This window comes from Strix aluco, chromosome 10 (assembly GCF_031877795.1).
Source record: "Strix aluco isolate bStrAlu1 chromosome 10, bStrAlu1.hap1, whole genome shotgun sequence".
Classification (NCBI taxonomy): Eukaryota; Metazoa; Chordata; class Aves; order Strigiformes; family Strigidae; genus Strix; species Strix aluco.
The window spans coordinates 19181501-19201708 of NC_133940.1; the positions used below are offsets into that span (position 1 = coordinate 19181501).

At 45.0% G+C, this 20208-nt stretch overlaps 1 protein-coding gene across 2 annotated transcripts; it reads left to right on the plus strand.

Annotated features, from left to right (window-relative positions):
• The first annotated feature begins 2871 nt into the window (after positions 1-2871).
• Positions 2872-18411, plus strand: SLC6A14 (solute carrier family 6 member 14). Of its 2 annotated transcripts, XM_074834655.1 has the most exons (15): positions 2872-2981; positions 3454-3622; positions 5409-5540; positions 7087-7248; positions 8553-8688; positions 9419-9551; positions 10397-10576; positions 11348-11488; positions 12525-12753; positions 12838-12963; positions 13055-13173; positions 14569-14668; positions 14906-15015; positions 16071-16238; positions 16842-18411. In XM_074834655.1, the coding sequence occupies exons 1-15, from the start codon at positions 2934-2936 to the stop codon at positions 16989-16991; spliced, it is 2103 nt and encodes a 700-aa protein (XP_074690756.1). In that variant the 5' UTR covers positions 2872-2933; the 3' UTR covers positions 16992-18411. The 2 variants fall into 2 exon arrangements, with proteins under 2 accessions (XP_074690756.1, XP_074690757.1); XM_074834656.1 differs by lacking the exon at positions 10397-10576.
• The last annotated feature ends 1797 nt before the right edge of the window (positions 18412-20208 follow it).

Below are 20208 nucleotides of genomic sequence, written 5' to 3' on the forward strand. Positions count from 1 at the left end.
GGGGTAAAGCCCCAGAGGGAAGAGGGGCCCAAAAAAGCTGGTTAATATTCAGGGATCACCTCCTCCAAGCTCAGGAATGATGCATCCCAACAAAGTGGCAGTCAGGTAAGAACACCAGGGGGCCTTCATGGATGAACAAGAAGCTCCTGGGCAAGCTGAAACACAAAAAGGAAGCCTACAGAGGGTGGAAGCAAGGACAAGTAGCCTGGAAGGAATACAGAGAAATTGTCTGAGTGGCCAGGGATCAGGTTAGGAAGGTCAAAGCCCTGATAGAATTAAATCTGGCCCAGGGACATCAAGGGCAATAAAAAAAGCTCCTATAGGTACTTTGGTGATGAAAGGAAGACTAGGGAAAATGTGAGCCCTCTCTTGCCTCAGTCTTCACTGACAAGTGCTCCAGTCACACCACCCAAGATGCAGAAGGTGAAGGCAGGGACTGGGAGAGTGAAGAACCACCCACTGTAGGAGAAGTTCAGGTTCGAGACCATCTAAGGAACCTGAAGGTGCACAAGTCCATGGGACCTGATGAGATGCACCCGTGGGTCCTGAGGGAACTGGTGGATGAAGTGGCAAAGCCACTATCCATCATATTTGAGGAGTCGTGGCAGTCCGATGAAGTTCCCACTGACTGGAAAAGGGGAAACGTAACCCCCATTTTTAAAAAGGGAAAAAAGGAAGACCTGGGGAACTACAAGCCAGTCAGTCTCACTTCTGTGCCTGGCAAGATCATGGAGTGGATCCTCCTGGAAACTAGGCTAGGGCACATGGAAAATAAGGAGGTGATTGGTGACAGCCAACATGGCTTCATGAGATAGTTTGAACCCAGTTGGCAGCTAAACACCAGGCAGCTTCTCACTCACTCTCCCCCTGCCCAGGGGATGGGGGAAGGAATTGGAGAGCTAAAGGGAAACTCGTAGGTTGAGATAAAAACAGTTTAATAATTGTAATAAAATAAAACAATAATAGAAAGTACAAACACGTAATGCACGATGTGATTGCTCACCACCTTCCAACTGATACCCAGACCATTCCTGGCTAGCAATCCCAAAAAAAAAAGATCCCGCAGTCACAATCCCAGAAGCGAGAGAGAACCCCCTCCTTCCCAGCCAACCGTCCTTTACATACTGAGCATGATGTTACATGACATGGAATATTTCAGTGGCTAATTTGGGTCCAGTGCTCTGGCCGTGCTCCCTCCCAGCTTCTTGTACACCTGTACATGGGCAGGACATGGGGAGTTGGAGAGTCCTTGATCGATCTCTTAGCAACAGCTGAAAACATCAGTGTATTATCAGCATTCTTCTCCTATCAAATCCCATACTGAATCCAAAAGACAGCACTATTCTAGCTACCAAGAAGAATAATTAACTCTATTCCAGCCGAAACCAGAACACTTCACTAAGGGCAAATTGTGCCTGACAAATTTAGTGGACTTTTTTAACGGGATTACAGCGCTGGTGGATAAGGGAAGAGCAACTGACATCATCTATCTGGACTTGTGGAAAGCATTCGACGTTGTCTCGCATGACATCCTTGTCTCTAAATCAGAGAGACATGGATTTGACAGATGGACGACTCGGTGGATAAGGAATTGGCTGGATGGTCGCACTCAAAGAGTTGCAGTCAACGGCTCGATGTCCAAGTGGAAACCAGCAATGAGTGGCGTTCCTCATGGGTCAGTGCTGGGACTGGTGTTTAAAATACAATCTGATTTTACCTTCCTACTTTTCAGAGGCTGTCGCACCCAGTGCTCACTCCTGGTATACCTCTTAGTTGTGGCTAGATCAAGCCATGCCAGGTAGTGCTTTACTCAACAAAAAGTCTCACTCAGTGAAGACAGAAAGTGTGTTTGTCACAGTGTGGATCTGAAAGAGCCATGGAAAAGAGCGGTTGGAAATAGAGGAAGAGCAATTAAGCTGTCAGTCAACCACTGTCCCCTTGTCCCTGTACATGGAGTGTGCTTTGGCCAGTGTCCTCCTGCGTGTCCTTAGGGGATGCCTGGGGAAGGTCAGTTTGGTGGGTGAGTGCAGGGGAGTGCTTCAGGAAAGGTCTTTAAGTCGTTGCTCGTTAAGTTCCTCCCCTGGCGATGGCATTGCTTTTGTGACCTGCCCTTTCTGTGCCTGTCATGTGTATGTGGAAGGTGTGTTTAGGAGCTGAAATTTCCACACTGTTTAACCTCCTTGTGCCCTTTGCTGTCGTGCGTCTCCTGAGCCCAGACTCCAGGATGGAGCAGGTTAAGAAGGAAGGAGAGGCAGGGACGGGTGGGGAGGGAGCCATGAGCAGGGTCTCCGGGTGAGTGCATGTGGGTGAGGCAGGTGGGCAGTGGGGAGGAGCGGGGAGGTGCTGGGGTCCGCTCTTCAGGCAGGCTGTGGTGCTCAGGAGAGGGTCGGGGTGGGAGGGGGAGCTGGCAGCCCTGGCGGTAGAAGACAAGGGGGTGGGTACGTGGGCAGGTACTGGCAGAGGGGGAAGAAGGGCAAGGAGTGGGGGGGACGTTAGAAGGGGAAGGTGGGGGGCAAGGAGGGCTGGAGAGCCCGGGCTGAGGGAGCGAGCGCAGGCGGGTGCGTGGCAGGGGAAGTGGGTCAGGGTAAGGCAGGAGCGGAGGGCGTGTGGAGGGCAGGGGGTGGTTAGGAGGGGAAGTGGGCAGGGGCCGGGCAGGGTTAGGCAGGTGGGTGGGTGTTCCCAAGGAAGTGGGCGCGGGGCGGGAGGAGGGTCAGCGGGCGGGGAAGCGGGCAGGGGGCTGGGGCGGGCGGCGAGGGGGTGCCCCGGGGGAGGGGGGTACCGCACCGGCGGCGGCCCCGCCCGGGCCGCGGGGAAGCCCAGGGGCCGCGGTTCCCGGCAGGGCGGCGGGGGGCGGGCGGGCGGGAGGCGGCTCCGATAAAGGGCCGGGCGGCGGCCGGCGCGGGCAGAGCGGAGCGGCTCCGGCAGCGGCGGCGATGGGGATGCTCAACCTGCCGGGCTTCCTCTCCTGCGGGAAGAAGAAGGTGAGGCGGCCGGCGGGGTGGCTGGGTTCCCCAGGAAGGGGGCACCTGGGCAGGTGGGGTATCGGGGGTACCTAAGGGGGTACCTGGGCAGGTGTTTTTAAAGTGGGCAATACAGGTATGTGCTGGGGTGAAGGTCTGAACAGGTATGGGGGTATCTGGGCATGTGCAGGGGCAGAGTAGGGGAGTCCCCTGGAGGTGCTGCCCCCAGGAGCTGACAGCACAGGGGACTAAGGTAGGAGCAGGGCAAGACTGGCCAAGAAGGTTGTTGGGCTCTCTGGTGGGAGCCTCTCTAACAGGTCCATGCTGTCCTGCCAGGGATCAGCTGGACTGGCAGCCCACCTGGCTCTGCCCACCCTGTCTAGCTGCCCTGCCCAGCGATGTCAAGGTGCTGTTCTGGACAGAGAAGTGAGGATATGACTGCCCTGCTTGCCTATGGGGCGATCTTGAGCCTTCCTTCTACTTTTCTTCCAAGGACTTCAGTTTGTCAAATGAAAAAGACGCCCATGCCAGTGACAGTGATGAGAACTCGGAGCGTGGCAACTGGTCAAACAAAGGCGACTACCTGCTCTCCATGGTGGGCTACGCTGTGGGCCTTGGCAACGTCTGGCGGTTTCCCTACCTCACCTACCAGAACGGCGGAGGTACCTGTATTGAGTGGCAGTGTCGGGTGGGCACACCTTGCTATCCCCAAGAGAGAGAGGAGGGCCAGCTCCAAGGGGCAGCCCTGAGGCTGGGCATGTTTTGTCAAAGCTGGATATGAGCATCACCCTGGAAAGTGGGATAGTGCCTGCTGATGGGAATGGGAGCAGAAATAAGAGGCATTTCTGTGCTTTTTGGGTACCAGCTGAGGAGGGAAATAGTATTTAGTTTTACTTGCAGACTTCCACCTGAGAATTCCAGAACTCTTCTGATTTACTTGTGACCAACATGCATCTTTTTGTCAATATGCCAATATCTTCTACTGACCTAAATAGCTGTTCTCCCTCCCCAGTGCTTACCTCCCTGATATGTTTATAGAGAGCAATTGGATCCCCTCTGCACCTTTGTTTTGCCAGGCAAACAAGCTAAGCTGGAATAATTATCTGAGCTCAATAATTATTCCCATCAGATACTTGGGAAGCGCGAGGCAGAGAGAGCCTCTACCTGCTTACACAATGAAGTAGTGGCAAAGCCAAATGGATGGACTGGCTTCCCCGGCTGCTATTCCAGAGCTTTGCCTACCTGCCAGGCAACCACTTGTAATTAAAGAGAGCGTAAATGCCAAGTAACTGCAGAGGACTTACTTGTATGTACTTATTTGCTCTGAGTAACAGTTGATGGAAGTCAAATCCTGGACTGTAAATGCAGCACAGCCCCATACAGCTGTGCATGGAACACAAGGTGGCATTCTTGGTACAGAAGTTTTACTGGAGTGAGCTTGACTGGCTTTTATTGCTTATGGTTAATGAAGAAAATTGTGAAAACAGAAGAAGTCATGACATCGGCCTTTCCACTAGACCCTTTTTTTTTTTTCTTATCTGCCACAGCAGAAAGCTTTGCATTTAAAGCATATTTGTGCTGCTGCTTGTATTCTGCTCTGTGTCCCTTGCCCATGATTGATAAAGACAACTGTTACATCCTTGTTTCGAAACACAGGGGTAATCCAGTTAATTCTGTGGGAATATTTACTTCCTTAAATTACAGCAGGTATTTGCAGTTCCTTGCAGAACTGGGTCCCCGGTTGCTTTAAGTTCACTGAGAGTGAAGAGGACAGATTTCTGCTGGGTTATAAGGTCGTGTTTAGGAAACCTGTGCTCTCACTTTCCCTGTCTTCTGTGTGCGCACAAAGACGTGCCAGTCCCTTTTGCAGAACAGGGCTCTCATTGATATCAGGTTAATGTGCACTTTAAAATGGCCTCGAACAAGAGCCATGCTGAGATGCTGTTTGACACAGGAGGCAGCCAACCATAGAAAATAACTTTCATGCTTTGATGTCCAGTCGCTGCTCTAACAGGGCAGTTGCAAATCACACTCAAGTACATGAAGGAATGGCTCTGTACCTTTTTAAATTAAAAGCTGGAAGATGAACTAGAAAGCAGACAAAGCTGATGGTGCCTACAGCTGAACAGTGTTCCTGCTTGTATGAGAATAGTATGTCTTCGATAGTTTTTGTAAAATCCTTTTAATTCTGTAAGAGAAGCCATCCCATGTAAATCACCAGTTCTCGTGGTAATCTGTCTCTTCATCACAGGTACTACTTAGTCTTACAGAAAACAGCATTTACAAACAAATCTCTCTATTCTGCAAAAAGCAAAAAAACCCACAGTGGGATATTTGAGGCAGGGGAAAAAGGGGAGTATAAAATGTGATAGAACAGTATTGAATAATGGAAGATTAACTGTTTTCTCTGTATGTATGTCTGTGTTTTTTTTCCCTCTCTCCCCTCAGGTGCTTTTCTAATCCCATACACCCTGATGTTGGCTTTAGCTGGGTTGCCCTTATTTTTCATGGAATGTTCCCTTGGGCAGTTTGCTAGTCTAGGGCCAATTTCTGTCTGGAGAATATTACCATTGTTTCAAGGTTGGTATTGTTATGTTTCCTTAGATCTTTTTTATTTTAGCAATAAACAGATGTGAATGAATCATTTCTTCACCAAGTTACTAATTCTGAGAAGCCAGTTTCCGTGTATATTCCCAATGTTACAATGTCAGTATTATATTCCCAGGTATATCTTCCTTATTAATCAATTAATAAAGAGATGTGGGTTAAAGATTTCCTAAAAAAGGTTGTCGATTATGAGAGGTTTTATCAATGATTCTCCTGGTGTTACACAGCACATCACCCTTACTGCAACTGTACAGGAAGAAGGAAATCACCCTGTTTGCTGCGTGAGGGGAAAACCTCAGTTAAACAGCTGACACTGTGTGCAACAGACTGAAAATAATTTTTAGAAGTTAACTTTATCTCTGTTTCTTTACACTTTACATCCTATGTAGCTTGCAAGGCAGTTCCATATGGATGGCTAATTCTGTATTTGGCTGCCAGCGCTGGCACAGGCACGTGGGTCTAATTGCTTTATGGAATGCATTCATCCAACTCGCTGCCTTGAGAGTCATCTGCTGGTGTGATAAAACAGGCTAGGCTCTGGCTTTGTAAGGTGCAGTGCCTCTTGTGATAAGAGAAATAGTTGCACTGTGTAGTGGTAGTTTACCTGTCTCTCTGAGGGTTTAAATTTCATAGGGAGATTTATGTGTTTGAAAACAACTAACCATGTGCTTTACTCACTCCTATCCATCCAGGTCCTGTACCAATGGGTGTAAAGGACTTCATAATTGGTCTTGTTTGTCCTCTATATCTACCAGAGGAATTAATGTAGGAACAAGGAAGTTTCTTTCTGATGCAATAAGAATTTCACTTGCCACCTTCTACAGAAACAAAAGGGATTACAGTCTGGCTGGTTGCCTAAATGCTTACTCTTTTTGCCAGTCTCTGCTCTGTAGCACAAGCAACCTTTCACAAGAGCAGTAAATTTAACTTTAAAGCAAAAGTCTATAGACACAGCAAATCTTTTATGTATCTGTGGAGATATAACCTTAAATATAGCCTCTAAGATGATTAGGACAGTTTGGCAGACTTTCCCAAACTCACAGAACAAAGTTCATTTTAACAAAGGAGGAGAACATTATTATTGGCACAGATTTACTCTTCTGTGTTGCTTCTCATTTATTGACAAAACCATTCATTACAATAGGATCTTCGAAGTGCCTTGGTCAGCCGTAGTATAGTTTCTTTTATTTTACTAGGAATCAAAGCTTCCCACTGAACTGGGAGAGCACAAAATATTGCATTTCTCCTTTAGACTTGGACTTAGCAACTAGTCCAAGTTTTCTGTGGGCCTGATTCAAACTCTGTCAAAACCATGTTGAGATGGTCAGTTTGTATCATATCCCTCATTTCATGGCTTTACCTTTTTCTGGTTTGGTTGCTGTTCAAAATTATTTAAAAAAACAAACAAAAAACAACCTCAACTTTTTCCCAAGTAGCCTTTTAAAAGTCAAGTGAAGGCCATTTTTTTTTTTTTCAACCCAAGTTTCAGGTTAAGACATTGTGTCTTTCTCTTTCCTAGGAGTGGGCATCACGATGGTCATCATCTCAACATTCGTGGCGATCTACTACAATGTTATCATTGCTTATGCACTCTACTACTTATTTGCCTCTTTTCAAAAAGTGCTACCATGGTCAGACTGCTTTTCCTGGGCAGATGAGTTCTGCAGCAAAACGCGCTTAGGTACCGTACTTAACAGATAGGGCTTAATATTACTGTTTTGGATACTTGTACTTTGTACTGTTTTCTGGGAGAAATTACAGGAGCAAGACAGATATGTGTGGCTTGAAAAAAATCCTTCCTGGAGTTTTGTCTCTGAACACAGGGGAGTGATTCTTGTCTGCTTCCCTGCCACCAGTTCTGAGAACTTGGGGAATCTAGAGAGAGCTGGGCTGAAACCTCCTTGCTGGATCCTTTTTTCTTCTTTAAAAGGTTTCTTCTAGTACATACACTCCCTGGAAATACTGCATTCCCATTTCATCAGGTTTCCTGGCAAAGCACATACCTTCCTTACATCAAGCAAGAGTATTGCTTTAGCTTTTATCTGGGGTTCCTTCATTGCCCCTTGCCTCCCCTGTGGCTATGGTAATCCTGAGCACCACTGAGGCACTGGTTTCACTCTTTATTAACTCTTTAGAACATTATCTCCATGCTATTGTTCTTGATGTTTGGCAGCCCATGTACAGCCAAATACTTGTTATCTCAGCAGTTTCCGGATCAGACCAGCTTAAGGCAAAAGGTGAAGTTGGTGAGATAATTAGTAGTTAGTAGCTGGAAATGTATTGCCAAGTGTTAATGTAATTGTAACTCTCAACCAGATACCTGAAAATCTCTTCTAAGATTCATAGTTTTCATAAAATGAAGTTGAGATGCTTTATTTAACAAAATGTTGATGCTTGCTTATGGGCTAAAGAAAAATATTTTAGCTCAAAATTTGTAAGTGCTGGAGGAATACAAAACTGAACTGAAGCAACTGTTCTGAAATAGGCTTCAACAAGACTTTTCCAGTACATGGTGATACAGTGTTCTTTACTGTATGTTCTGGCAAAAAAATCCCAACCCAAAAAACCCCAAACATCGACCTCCCACTCCTTCAAGGAAAATGTTTAAAAATGTCTAGTAAGCCTTCTGCCATAATAAGATGAAGTTGCTCGAGGATGATCTGTGTGTAACCTTGGCTTGGGACAAAGGTTTTCATAGAGTGACCAAAGCTACAGTCTTAATCATCCTCAGTTCTGATTTTTGCAAGTATTCTTGATGATAAGGGAAAGGTGGAGCTGAGCACACCAGATTCTTGGTGTTCTGATTTACAGTCAAAGTAACAAAGTCCCAGCTGCAAGTGATAGTTTGGGTTTGGTTTTAAATATTGTTAGTAGGCAAACTGAAGCTGTAACTGTTTAGAAAACGTATTTGCTATAATAATCTGTTTTTTTGTAATATTCATCACTGTGTTAACGATCCCTTCTTGCTTACTTGCTTTCTTTCAGTAAGTGACTGCAATGCAACCTTAGATGGAGAAATCATTCATGCAAACTACTCATTCATCACAAGCAACAATCTCACATGTATGAATGGCACCATGAACTACAAACCAGTGCAGTTTCCCAGTGAGCAGTACTGGAAGTAAATATTCTAAAGAAATTGCTAAAAATTTATGCATTTATTATGCATTGTGGTTTTGAATGTATCTTCTATTTTTGTCTTATCTTGCTGTCCAGAAACAATCTAGTCAAGGGGAGTGGGCATGCAAATCTATGCAGAGGGGACTTCAAATTTAATTGATGAGTCTGGGCACTTATAAAAAAAATTAAATTATAGAGAAGCATGTGAGTCAACCTGTAGCAAACTGAAATATAGTCCATCTTAAAGAAGTCCTCTTCTCTGGAGTCCTGGTAGGGACTACTTAGCCTCTTTATGTAAGGCATATACTTTTTTTCAAGAGCTACTGCGCAAAATAGATTCACCTTGTTCTGAATCTGTGCCTGCTCTGAAATTGCCATTCCTTTAGCCACATGGTTTCAATTTGCCTCATGTTCCTTGGGTTCTCAGGAACTGATTCTTCTTATTGGCTCTTCTCTTGCCATCAGAATTTCATGGTTAACATGAAGGAGCTGAGGTAGGCCTGATGGGAGCTGTATGGAGAGCTGAGGGCTGGTAGACTTTAAAAAGAAGGGAAAATGCTGTTACATCTTCAGTTTTTCAATGCCAATCATGCAGTTATAACTGCGCACTCATGGAAACTGCTGCAGGGCCTTGTAATATCTGCAGAAACCAGCTCACTTTCCTTTAAGAAGTAGCTGAAGAGGATGTGCTGCTGTTGCTCTCTTCTCATTGCAGCATTTTGTGCTTTCAGTAAAGTGGCTCTTCAGCGCTCGAGCGGGTTGGACGAGACCGGTAACATCGTGTGGTACCTGGCTCTCTGCCTCCTCCTGTCCTGGATGATTGTTGGAGCTGTGTTGTTTAAAGGAATAAAATCTTCTGGAAAGGTAAGTTAGGAAGAGCAAGTAGCAAACTTTTGGCCTGATCCTGCCCTTCCAATGTCAGTTGGCCTCAGGGAAGGTTAGCGCAAGGCAGGATGCAGTCCTAACTCACTACCCTATGCTGGACTCAGCATTAGACTTTCTTTCTGCTTCTTGGCTTCATAACTGTTACATAAAACATGAGTAAGGTGCTGATTACACAGCAATTACTTAACACATGGGTTTCTTAGCTCCACCAGGGCTGCCGTGTATTTGGGGATCTTGCTGTCATGCAGGTGATTCCAGCTGAGTCTAGACAGTCACCCGGCCTGTCATGACGGACATGTGCATGTGACTGCACACATGTGCACACACCCTGGGAACACCCGGTAATTATTTGCACCTCCAGAATAGTTGAAATGTTTGGACAATACAGGTCAAGCGCAGCAAATAAATGTGCGTGTGCAGGTTCCCGCCAGGTTGTGAAATGTTGTTTGTACTCAAGATCTCATGCTGTTTTTAGGGACCAGGTTCATAGGGGCTTGTTTTCAGACTCTGTTTCTGCTGAGCTCCCGTTTCCACGTGTGGGAGCACAGCTGCTGGAGTTTTCCTTGGGCTAGGTCGGCTCCTCTCCAGACTTCAGGCAGGCTGAATATCATTCTTCCCTGCCTGAGGCCCTTCTCCTAGTTTAGTTCCTTCATTCCCATACTCCTTTCTTACCTCCAATTTGCATCTCCAACACTACTTCTTCAGTCTCGTTAGCCTTCATTCTTTCTCTCACCCGTTCTTGCACTGATTTTTTCCCCCCCTTTCTATTTCTAATGTCACTGTGTCTTTCCATGGTTCCTCACTGCCTTTCTTACTTTCCTCAGTCTGATGTCTCCTATTCTCCTTTCATTTGGAGCTTTCTGCCTTCCGTCTCAGCACTTCAGGGTGGAGAATCTATGCTTTCCCAGCCACAGTTGTTCTGCCACATGGTTCCTCTTAAACTCGCATTCTTTGCGTTCCTGGCAATTGGCTCTTCCTGTTGTCACTTCTCTTCTGGCACGAAGGTAAGCCTCTCTGAGGAGTAAGGTAAGACTCAGAAGAATCTAGCTGGGCAGGAACAAGGCAAGACGAAGAGCGGAGAGAATTGACTATTCTGGGCAAATACGAAGGAGGTCTTGCCATATGATTGTGCAATGCTATGGCTTGGTGTAACCAGCAGTACCGGCTCAATTATCTGTCTGCGTAACACTGAAACTAAGACTCGAGAAACAAGAGTATTGTTGAACTTAGCCTGCATGATAATAGCACTGCTTCTGGCCTGGAGCCCATTGTGCTAGAAAATGTGTAGACAACAGAAAAAAATCTGTGTCTGAGAGAACCTAAAAGTCCTTGTTCCCAGTAAAGAAAGCTTCCAGCATGGCTGCTTTTTTTTTTTTTTTTTTGCTTTTCAGTCTCAGCAGGAGATAATTCCATCCTGGTCACCTAGTTTTTGACTGGCTTTCAGTTCACACTTGCTAGAAGCATCACATAGCAAGAGACCTCTGGGGTAGTTGAGTCCAGGCCTTGCTACAGCAGTAAATCATGTCAGAAAACACATTTCTGAAACTGGTCAAGTGCTATCTGAAAAGTGGGTATGTGGCTTGGGCCTTCTGCTGGAATGCAGCTCCAGAACCGGCTAAGCCAGATGGTTTAGCGCTTGGTGTGAGTTCACTTCCCTGGTTGCCTGTTTTTCATTTGTACCAACAGACCTTAGCCCAAAACCTGGCCATTCCTTCTGCACGGAGGTCTGTGCATCGCCTCACTTCTAATGTGTATCCCTGCCCTTCTTTCTGCAGGTCGTTTACTTTACTGCACTATTCCCATATGTCATCCTGCTCATCTTGCTGGTGCGAGGTGCCACCTTGGAAGGTGCTCTGGATGGCATCGAATACTACATTGGGAAACAGTCCAACATCACCAAGCTGATGGAGGCAGAGGTGAGAGGTAGTGTCAGCCCCGGAAGCGTGACACACTTCTGTGGTTCTATGGGGCTGTCACTTACAGAGCAACTTCTTTTTTATTCAGTCAGGTGCTTCTTCGTGTCCTTCCCTGCATTTTGTATATGCAGCTGGGTTCTGTCTTTTCAGTAACACCCAGCTCTATCACATGTCTAGCCCCTATTCTAGATACTCTCCATCTAAAAACTAGCTACCTTCTGCCCCTTCCCTGCCACACCAGACGGTGATGATAAGTATGGTATTGCCTCTGAGCAGCTCTTGGGGTCCTGCTGAAGTTTCATCTTAGCAAGGCCTGCTGAGAAAGTTCTTGCTGTGGGATCAAGTGTTGCTCTCATTGCATGAGCTCCACTTGCTTTGGTTACTGATAACTTCAAGGGACTTTATCAGAAGGTTAAAGGGACCTCTGACTTTGAAATTCAGGCTGTGCCTTGCCCAGGAAATTAGCTTGGGAAATTAGGTGGACTGGGGACCTTGTGCAAAGGAAGTCTGGATTTTTTTTCTCTGGCTTACACAAGCATTACTTCATTTTTACCAAAAGCAAATACTCACTGCAATATTTATTTGTGGTGTTTTATGTGAACATTTGGCGCTAACTGAGGGACTGCAGCAGAGGCAGAAGGGGTTTGTCTGGGTCATGGTGTGAGAAGAGCAAGTGGGAGTGCACATGGAAGTTCTCACTCCTGCAACCCTGTCCTGGTTTTCCTTACTCCTTGGCACTGTGACAAGATTCATATCTCAACAACTCACATTTGTGAATGAATTGAATCTCTTCTTCAAGGCTAGCCCAAAAGGACTTAGCTATCTGGCAACATACTTGGGATGTGATCTTTGGACATCATAGAAGATATTGTTTGTACTTGAGACTGCAAAGTCATCAGTGTGTTACCTACTCATAGAATTAGATATTCAGACTAAATGTAGAAAACCCCTGGAGCTTCCACAAGAGGGCAGACTTAAATGCCTATGCTACATACTGTAAGTAATACAGTAATTCCCATGTTCTTATTTTTGGTAGGTTTGGAAAGATGCAGCCACCCAGATATTCTACTCCCTGTCTGTGGCATGGGGCGGGCTTGTTGCTTTGTCTTCATACAATAAGTTCCACAACAACTGCTACTCAGATGCTATTTTAGTTTGTGTAACCAACTGCCTCACCAGCGTATTTGCTGGGTTTGCAATATTCTCCATCTTGGGACATATGGCATTTGTGTCCGAGAGACCTGTCTCGGAGGTCGTGGACTCAGGTAGGCTGATTGTTGTGCTTTCGGTATCGGGACTTGCTTTGACAAAGGCATTACCATAACCTCCTTCCTTCTACTACTTTGCAGGATTTGATCTGGCATTTGTAGCCTATCCAGAGGCTCTCTCCAAGTTACCAGTTTCTCCTCTGTGGTCCTTCTTGTTTTTCTTCATGCTCCTGCTCTTGGGCCTTGACTCTCAGTTTGCCACCATAGGTGAGTGGTTTTTTAAGTAACCCATGGCTTTTCAAATGAACCTTACCTTTCTTAATTGTGCTGCTCAAAACCCACACTTCTTCCTTTGCAGAAACACTTACAACCACCATACAAGATATATATCCCAAAGCGATGAAAAAGTTAAGAATCCCTATAACCCTGGCTGTGTGCATATTGCTCTTCCTTCTTGGTCTTACTTGTGTTACCCAGGTAAGACATTAAATTCTTTTTTGACAGTGGCTTTAATTTTGCTGCAAGCGATAAGTCAAAATGTCCTTTCCAACTGTTCCTGTTTGCATGGATCGATCTGAGAGACTTGAATTCTGCCAGTGTGCCTTGACATGCAAATAAGAAATTCCCAGAGGGAAGCTTTGAAGAACCTAAGGGTTTCTGTGATTATTGAATGGAGGTGTGCTTTTAAATAGAAGGCCTGTACAGAGTCTGTGAACCATCAACTTGATTCACTGTTTTTCCCAGTTCAGGAGGTTATTTGTGTAATCTCAAGCATATGCATACAGAGTGTCTGTAGCACTGTGGGTACCGCTAATAGATGCCGATGGGATCTTTTTGTTCAGAACTGACTACCAAACAGGACAGGATTTGGGAAATGGTCTGTTCACATTATAAGAACCTATTAGCTCACAAGCATCTGTAGATTGTATGGTTACTTCTCCTGTGCGTGCGTATGTGTGTGTATATATGTGTGTGTTTGTGTACTCATAAAAGGAATTTTCAGTACGCTGGGTAAAATTTCTTAAGGCAGCTGCTTTTAAGAATATAAATTTCCATTGCAATTACTCCATCTAGAAATGTAGATTTATGTATGCAATTAGACTGAGAATGTGAAGAAGATAATTGGGGTGAACAGACACTTGTATGGTCAAGCAAAGCACGTAAATTATGAGACATGATGGCAGGGAAGCTTGCAAATGACTTTGTGTGCAAGAGTGTGAAATGGCTTAAAGCTTGTTTTCTGCTCTATGGTCCTGCTAGTACATGGGGGTATTTAAAGCTGTGTTTAACCCACGTGGAAAACTTGTACGTGTAGGAATATACAAGCCTACCAGAACTGATAACTGGTACAGCTGTTGCTGTACCTCAGTACTAAAACTTCAGATCAGCTTTAATAAAGTAAGTTCCAAATTTAAATCTTATTCTCAGCTGTTTATATATACTCTGCATATACAGAATCACAGAATCAACTAGGTTGGAAAGGACCTTGAAGATCATCTAGTCCAACCATTAACCAAACACTGCCAGTTCCCATCTACACCATATCTCTCAGTGCTATGTCGACCCTACTCTTAAACACCTCCAGGGATGGGGACTCCACCACCTCCCTGGGCAATCCATTCCAAACATACATATATGATGTTATTAATATACAGATCTACAGCATTTCATCAGATGTGCTTTTCAACTTGACATAGAGATATTTAAATGAAATAGTGTTCACAAATGTGTACTTAACCTGGAGAACTGGGAATTTAAAAAACTCAGACTGGTGATTAGTTAAATTGGCTTGAACAATGCAACTTATTTTATTTGCATAAAAACGTGACTGGAACTGGGTACATTTTTACCTCTTTATGGTTTGTTCTACAGGCAGGAATTTACTGGGTTAACCTAATAGATCACTTTTGTGCTGGATGGGGAATCCTTATTGCAGCTGTCCTGGAGATAATAGGCATCATCTACATTTACGGTAATTACTTGCATTGAAAATCCATGATTTGGCTATGCAGTCCCAGGCAGAGTGTATGTTAAACATTAATTACCCCAGTAAGGCATTTGTAACTTAACTGGCTGAAAAGCTTTAACAGTTTCCACTGAACTGGAGAAACTGTCCTTGACTACTGCCTTTCTTCTGTCCCTTTTGAGTAACCACACCTGCAAGGGAGGCACCTGCTTTACCATGCACCCTACGTTTGTCTTTCAACAGGAGGAAACAGGTTCATTGAAGACATTGAAATGATGATTGGAAAGAAGAGCCGTTTGTTCTGGCTGTGGTGGAGAATGTGCTGGTTTTTCATTACTCCTGTGCTGTTAATGGTGAGTGTAGATGACTGGATTGTGTTAGTGTGACAGAATTTATTAACTGGATACTGAAGAAGTTTCCATGTGAAGGTGCAGGGCTGAATGCCCAGGTACTATGTATAAAGACAGGGTATGGCTGTGCCAGTGAAGCAAACTGCATGCTGTCTGTGCTTTCTGATACATACCGCTCCTCCTTGGGTCCTCTCCAGGAGAGGATGGACCTTCGGATCAGTTGCTAGGGAGCTGGGTCTACACTCTGAGGAGTAACAGAGAAACCAGATTGCCCATTTTAGCAGCTGGATTATCTTCATTTCAGACTGTGAGAAAATGTTTTGAAAACCTGCATTTTTCATCTTTGAGGGAAATCCCATTTTTCAGACAGATCGTTGTCTTGGGTTTGCTCTTTGGATGTCCAGTTGTTCCCCTGTCTGAGACTTTTTTTTATGTCCTGTTATGTGTGTGTCAGTTTTGCATTACTCCTGTACTTCTAATTGTGAGTGGTGATGGCTGATTTATGTTACTATGAGAGAATTAATTAACAGCCCAAAACCAGGAGCAGTGGCCAGTCACTCTGGCCAGCACATTACCTTTAATCTGTCTGGACTACAGTTTAGAAAATGCTGCTTCTAAAAGATCTTATTTCTGCAGCAATATTGGCCAACAGTTAATCTTAGATTCTTTCACATATTCCTGTAAATATAGGAGCATATAAAACATACAGAGAAAGGTACTGGGCTCATCCAGCAACTTATATATTCTCCAACATGAGATTTCAACAGAACCCAGAGATAAGTTCTGTTTAAACACAGATATACTTGAAGTGGTAGGGTGCATATCAGTGTGGTGTTTCAGTCCTGTCCTTCAGTCTTACTGCTTGGCCATGACTGAACACCAAATCCTGCACAACCGTTCTTGCACTCAAAAAGCAAGAGGGAACTGTGCAGAATCTGTAGATAGCCCTTTTTGCCCTTTTGGTTTTTTGTTTTTAACCAACTTGGAAATACAGTGCAAGTTCAAGTTAGCTGGAAATCTGCTTTTCTCTCTTAATCTTTTTTGCTATTTTTTTATAGGCAATTTTGGTCTGGTCTTTGGTCACGTTTTCACCTCCCACTTATGGCTCAGTGTTATATCCAGCCTGGGGAACCGCTGTTGGCTGGTGCATGATTATCTTCTGTGTCATCTGGATTCCTGTCGTCGCTATTCTAAAAATAGTTAAAGCTGAAGGAAACCTTTGTCAGGTAAGGGCACAGAAAAGCTGTCTTAGCCTCAAACCTTGCTTTCCTTGGCATTATCAAGAATGCCTGTGTTTCTTCGCCAACACATGTTCAGTACCTTGAGGTGTTTGTTAATTGGATCTTTAGACCAAAACACACCTCTGGTAGTTGCATCGGAGGCAAATTTACCCGACTGTGTTCTGATAAGATGATAAAGTCTAGTTCTCTGGGAGTGCACCCACATGTTCAGGAGTGATTTTCATGGTTTCTGTTGTCACTCCAGCTGCTTTAAATTTTCTGAAGAATTTCTATCGTTTTCTATCCCCATATCATTTTCTGGAGTTCTGCCTCCCATTCCTCACAGAAATGAGCAAGTGCAAGATCTGAGGTGTGTTCTTCTTGTCAGGCTTTGCCAGACAGTCCTGTTGGTCACAGCTTTCCCTGCTTGTTTGACTTCAGTGTCCAGAATCCACTGGACCCAAAGACATCTGGAATGATTTTTAAAAACTTTGGTGATTTGTTTGCCATTTGAGTTACAGGGCATATCTAGAGTTACAACTTTACTGAACTTTAACAATAGCCCAGACTAGGGTAAGACATTAAATACCTCTTGTTTTTGCTTTCCAGCGCATTGTGAGCTGCTGCAGGCCCACTGCAAACTGGGGTCCCTACCTGGCATGTCACCGAGGAGAAAGATACAGCCATGTTGTAGATCCCAAAAGGGAAAAGGAACATGAGATTCCTACTGTGTCTGGCTTCGTATATATTCAACAATGAGATGGCCACTCGGATGACAAATTTTTAACATATGTGTGGGTTTTTTTCTTTACCTATTAGAAAGTAAGAATGCAAAACAACATCAAAAACCAGATCGATGCTCCGCCCTTCAAAACCCAGCCCCCAAATGAAAGTGAGACATATTATTTATTTTTAGTGTTGTATGTCTGGGGAGGCACAGGTAAATTAGACACTGAGATCTCCCCAGATATTTAGGTTGAGAGGGCAGGAAAATGCATTGCAGGCTCCCCAGGCTAATGCACGGGGCATGCTAAACCCCATCCAACCAGTATCCAGCTGGACTGCAGATACAGGTGTGGAAGAGAACAAAGACACATTCTGGTGCTCCCCAGCTACAGGAAATTTGAGCCAAAAGGTGCTGTGCTTGCATGCCCCGATGTGCTACGGCAGTTTCTACCTTCTGCTGTGCCTTGCCATCCACAGTGGTGTGCAGTTGGCAGAGAGGTGACTGGGTGTGCTGCTGCCTGGCACTGTAGCTCAGGGAACAGAAATAATTTTTCTCTGTCTAAGCCTTGTTCACTGATGTGAGGCTGCTCAGGGTTTGATGTTGACTACAGTGTGTGTGTGTGTTTTGCCTGTGCATCTAAATATTGAGTGAAAAAAATTGCCATCACAGGAAATAAGGCCTTAAACCTGGTGAAAAGCAGGCTGCTTTCTACTTCTCATTATTCCCCTTGGGATTCCCAAAGAGCCATCTTCTGTGTCATGCCCCATGCTCAGCATTCATCTGTCTAAAAATCCCATGCTTCCATATTCTGTCCTCTAGGCTCTGCAGAATGAAATAGTAACTGTTGATTTCTGGTGTGTCTGCCCTCCCTACACTCACCAAGGCTTTACCTCTCAGTTAGTTCTCTGCATCTTTCACCCAGTCTTGGGTTTTGCCTTCCAAAGGAGACCCAAAGTGCTTTTTAAAGATTCAGTGTTGCAGTAGAGCCAAAAGCAGCAGAACTTTACCCCAAGTGAAGGTTGCAACTGCCTTATAATGCTGTCACTCCAAAATTTGCTGAAATAATGAGGTTATGGAAAAGTTAGGAAGTTTGTAATGCATTTGGGAACACAGACTTATGCTTCTACCTAGGCACAGGTGGGTTAGGTTAAGAGAACCTGACTTCACTTGTAATACAAGTGAATTCCTGTTAAAGGATAAAAGACCTATGGATTGATGAATACATTTTGTGTGCTGAAGAACATCTCTCCTACTGTGATAATGGTTCCTTGGGAACAATGCAGCAGGGTTTCTAGCTGTCACTTCCTCAGGGCTTTGTCGCTGTTTCTGGACATGAAGGAGTGTGGATAGTGGCTTGCTGCCCAAGCTGCATACCTTGGTGTATGTTTTATATTGGTGTGTTTGTGACAAATCAACACTTCATGGAAATAAAATGTGATTTTCTGTTTTTAATGGCTTTGGAGCTGGAAAATGAGTTTTTAGCCTTTTGTATGAACTTGGGGGGACCAGTTGGTGCGAAGGGAAGTACCACCAACTCTTCTATGATCCTAAGCCTTTGGGAGATTGAACTGGTAAGATTCAACCTCCAGGGAGCCACCTCTTACAGAAGTTAGGATCTAGTGCAATAACCCTCTCTTGGAATGGGCTCAGAAAATACAGAAAGTAATTGAGTGAGAATTTATAAAAAGGACAGTGGAATTAGAGCCTCTAACGGAAACTGGTGAAGAGGACCCCATTCCTGCACTCCAGCTGCTCTAGAGTTTGTCTAGTCACGAACCAGCAGAAAACAGTGCTGTTGCTGGCCCTGATGTGTGGAGAGGCTGGGAGCAGGATGGAGGCTGAGCTGCAAAGCTGTGGTGCTCATTGCCCAGTGCACCATCCATTGGAGCTGCCACAGTGGGCAGCAGTTCATACCCGGAAAGGGACAAGCTCTGGGAAAGAGACACAAGTTAGTCAAATAACGAGTGAGAATGATCCAAGAGATAGTGGGCAAAGCAGGCTGGCCAAACCAGCTTCAGAAGGAATCCAGGAAAGTTTTGGAAAAAGAGATGCTGAAGGCTAACAACAGCCATCTACTGCCCTGTGGGAAGGGGAAGACCCTCCTGCTGCACACAGTGCTCCTTGGAGGCTGCTTCTGCTCTGGACTTGTTTTATGGGCTTCTAGGAGTAGTTTTCATGATGTTGCACTATCAAAGGCTCCCAGAAGAGTGACAGAATACAATTTCTCAGGGGCTGGGGATCCAGTTTTGGTGCTTTCTCCATTCTCCAAGGTAAGAGAATCCCCCAGTTCTGAAGGCGAGGTTTGCTTGCCTGGCCCTGGCAGAGCTGGGATCCCTCTCTGCGTGTGAATGTCTGACATGTTGCTGGTACATCCAGTTTCTGTTGCTCTCTTTGGATGAGCTGATTTACTCCTTCTGTTGCTGACTGCTGGCATCTGCTAAGAAGTCTCAAAGAGTATTTAGGAGTTGGCATTCATATTTCTCACCCATCACAGCTCTGGGCCAGCAGCTAAGGTTGTTCAACAGCCCCTGAAGAAGTGGTGTCCCTCAGCATGGCTCTGGGGGCAGGCTGGGCCCAGCAGACCTGGGTGTATTCCTCACCCAGGCAGGCTGGTGCCCAAAGTTCTGGTGTTTTCTGGGTTGAAAAATCAACAGTGCCAACCAGTGCAGCATTCCTGGTAAGGGAGGATGCTCTGTGCTGAGCAGGTGGTCAAAATGCCTGTGGTTTGGTTGGTGTTTTTTTCTTTTTTTCTGAGGAAAAAAAAGAATATGGTTCTTCTTTGGATCCAGCTAAACAGGAGTGAAAGGAAATCTCTCGGAAAGAGAAAATTAGACGTGCAAAAGGAGGACATTTGCTTTGGATGGGCTCAAAATGCAACTATGTTTTCAGTCAGGAAAGAGCACACAGAGGTGTGCAGTTCCAAAAAGCCACATCTATAATGTGGAAACATTTATAAAGAGGTATTTCAACTGGCATTTCTATATGTATGAAAAGCGATTAGTTAGGGTCCAAGCTTATGAAAACAAATTTAAAACCCCAAAGTTATTTCTATTGCAGAGACTGTTCATAAGGATGAAGTCAAACTAAAAAGAAAGAATTTAATTTAATTTCTATCCCATCATCTATTTGCAACAGGCCATTTCCCAGCCGGGGCTGCGTGGCGGTGTGCTAACCAGCAGAGAGCAGCCTGTGCTCGTGTCTTCTGCTCCGCTCCCGCCCTGGGGAGTGGGAATCTGCGAGGGGTCGCCG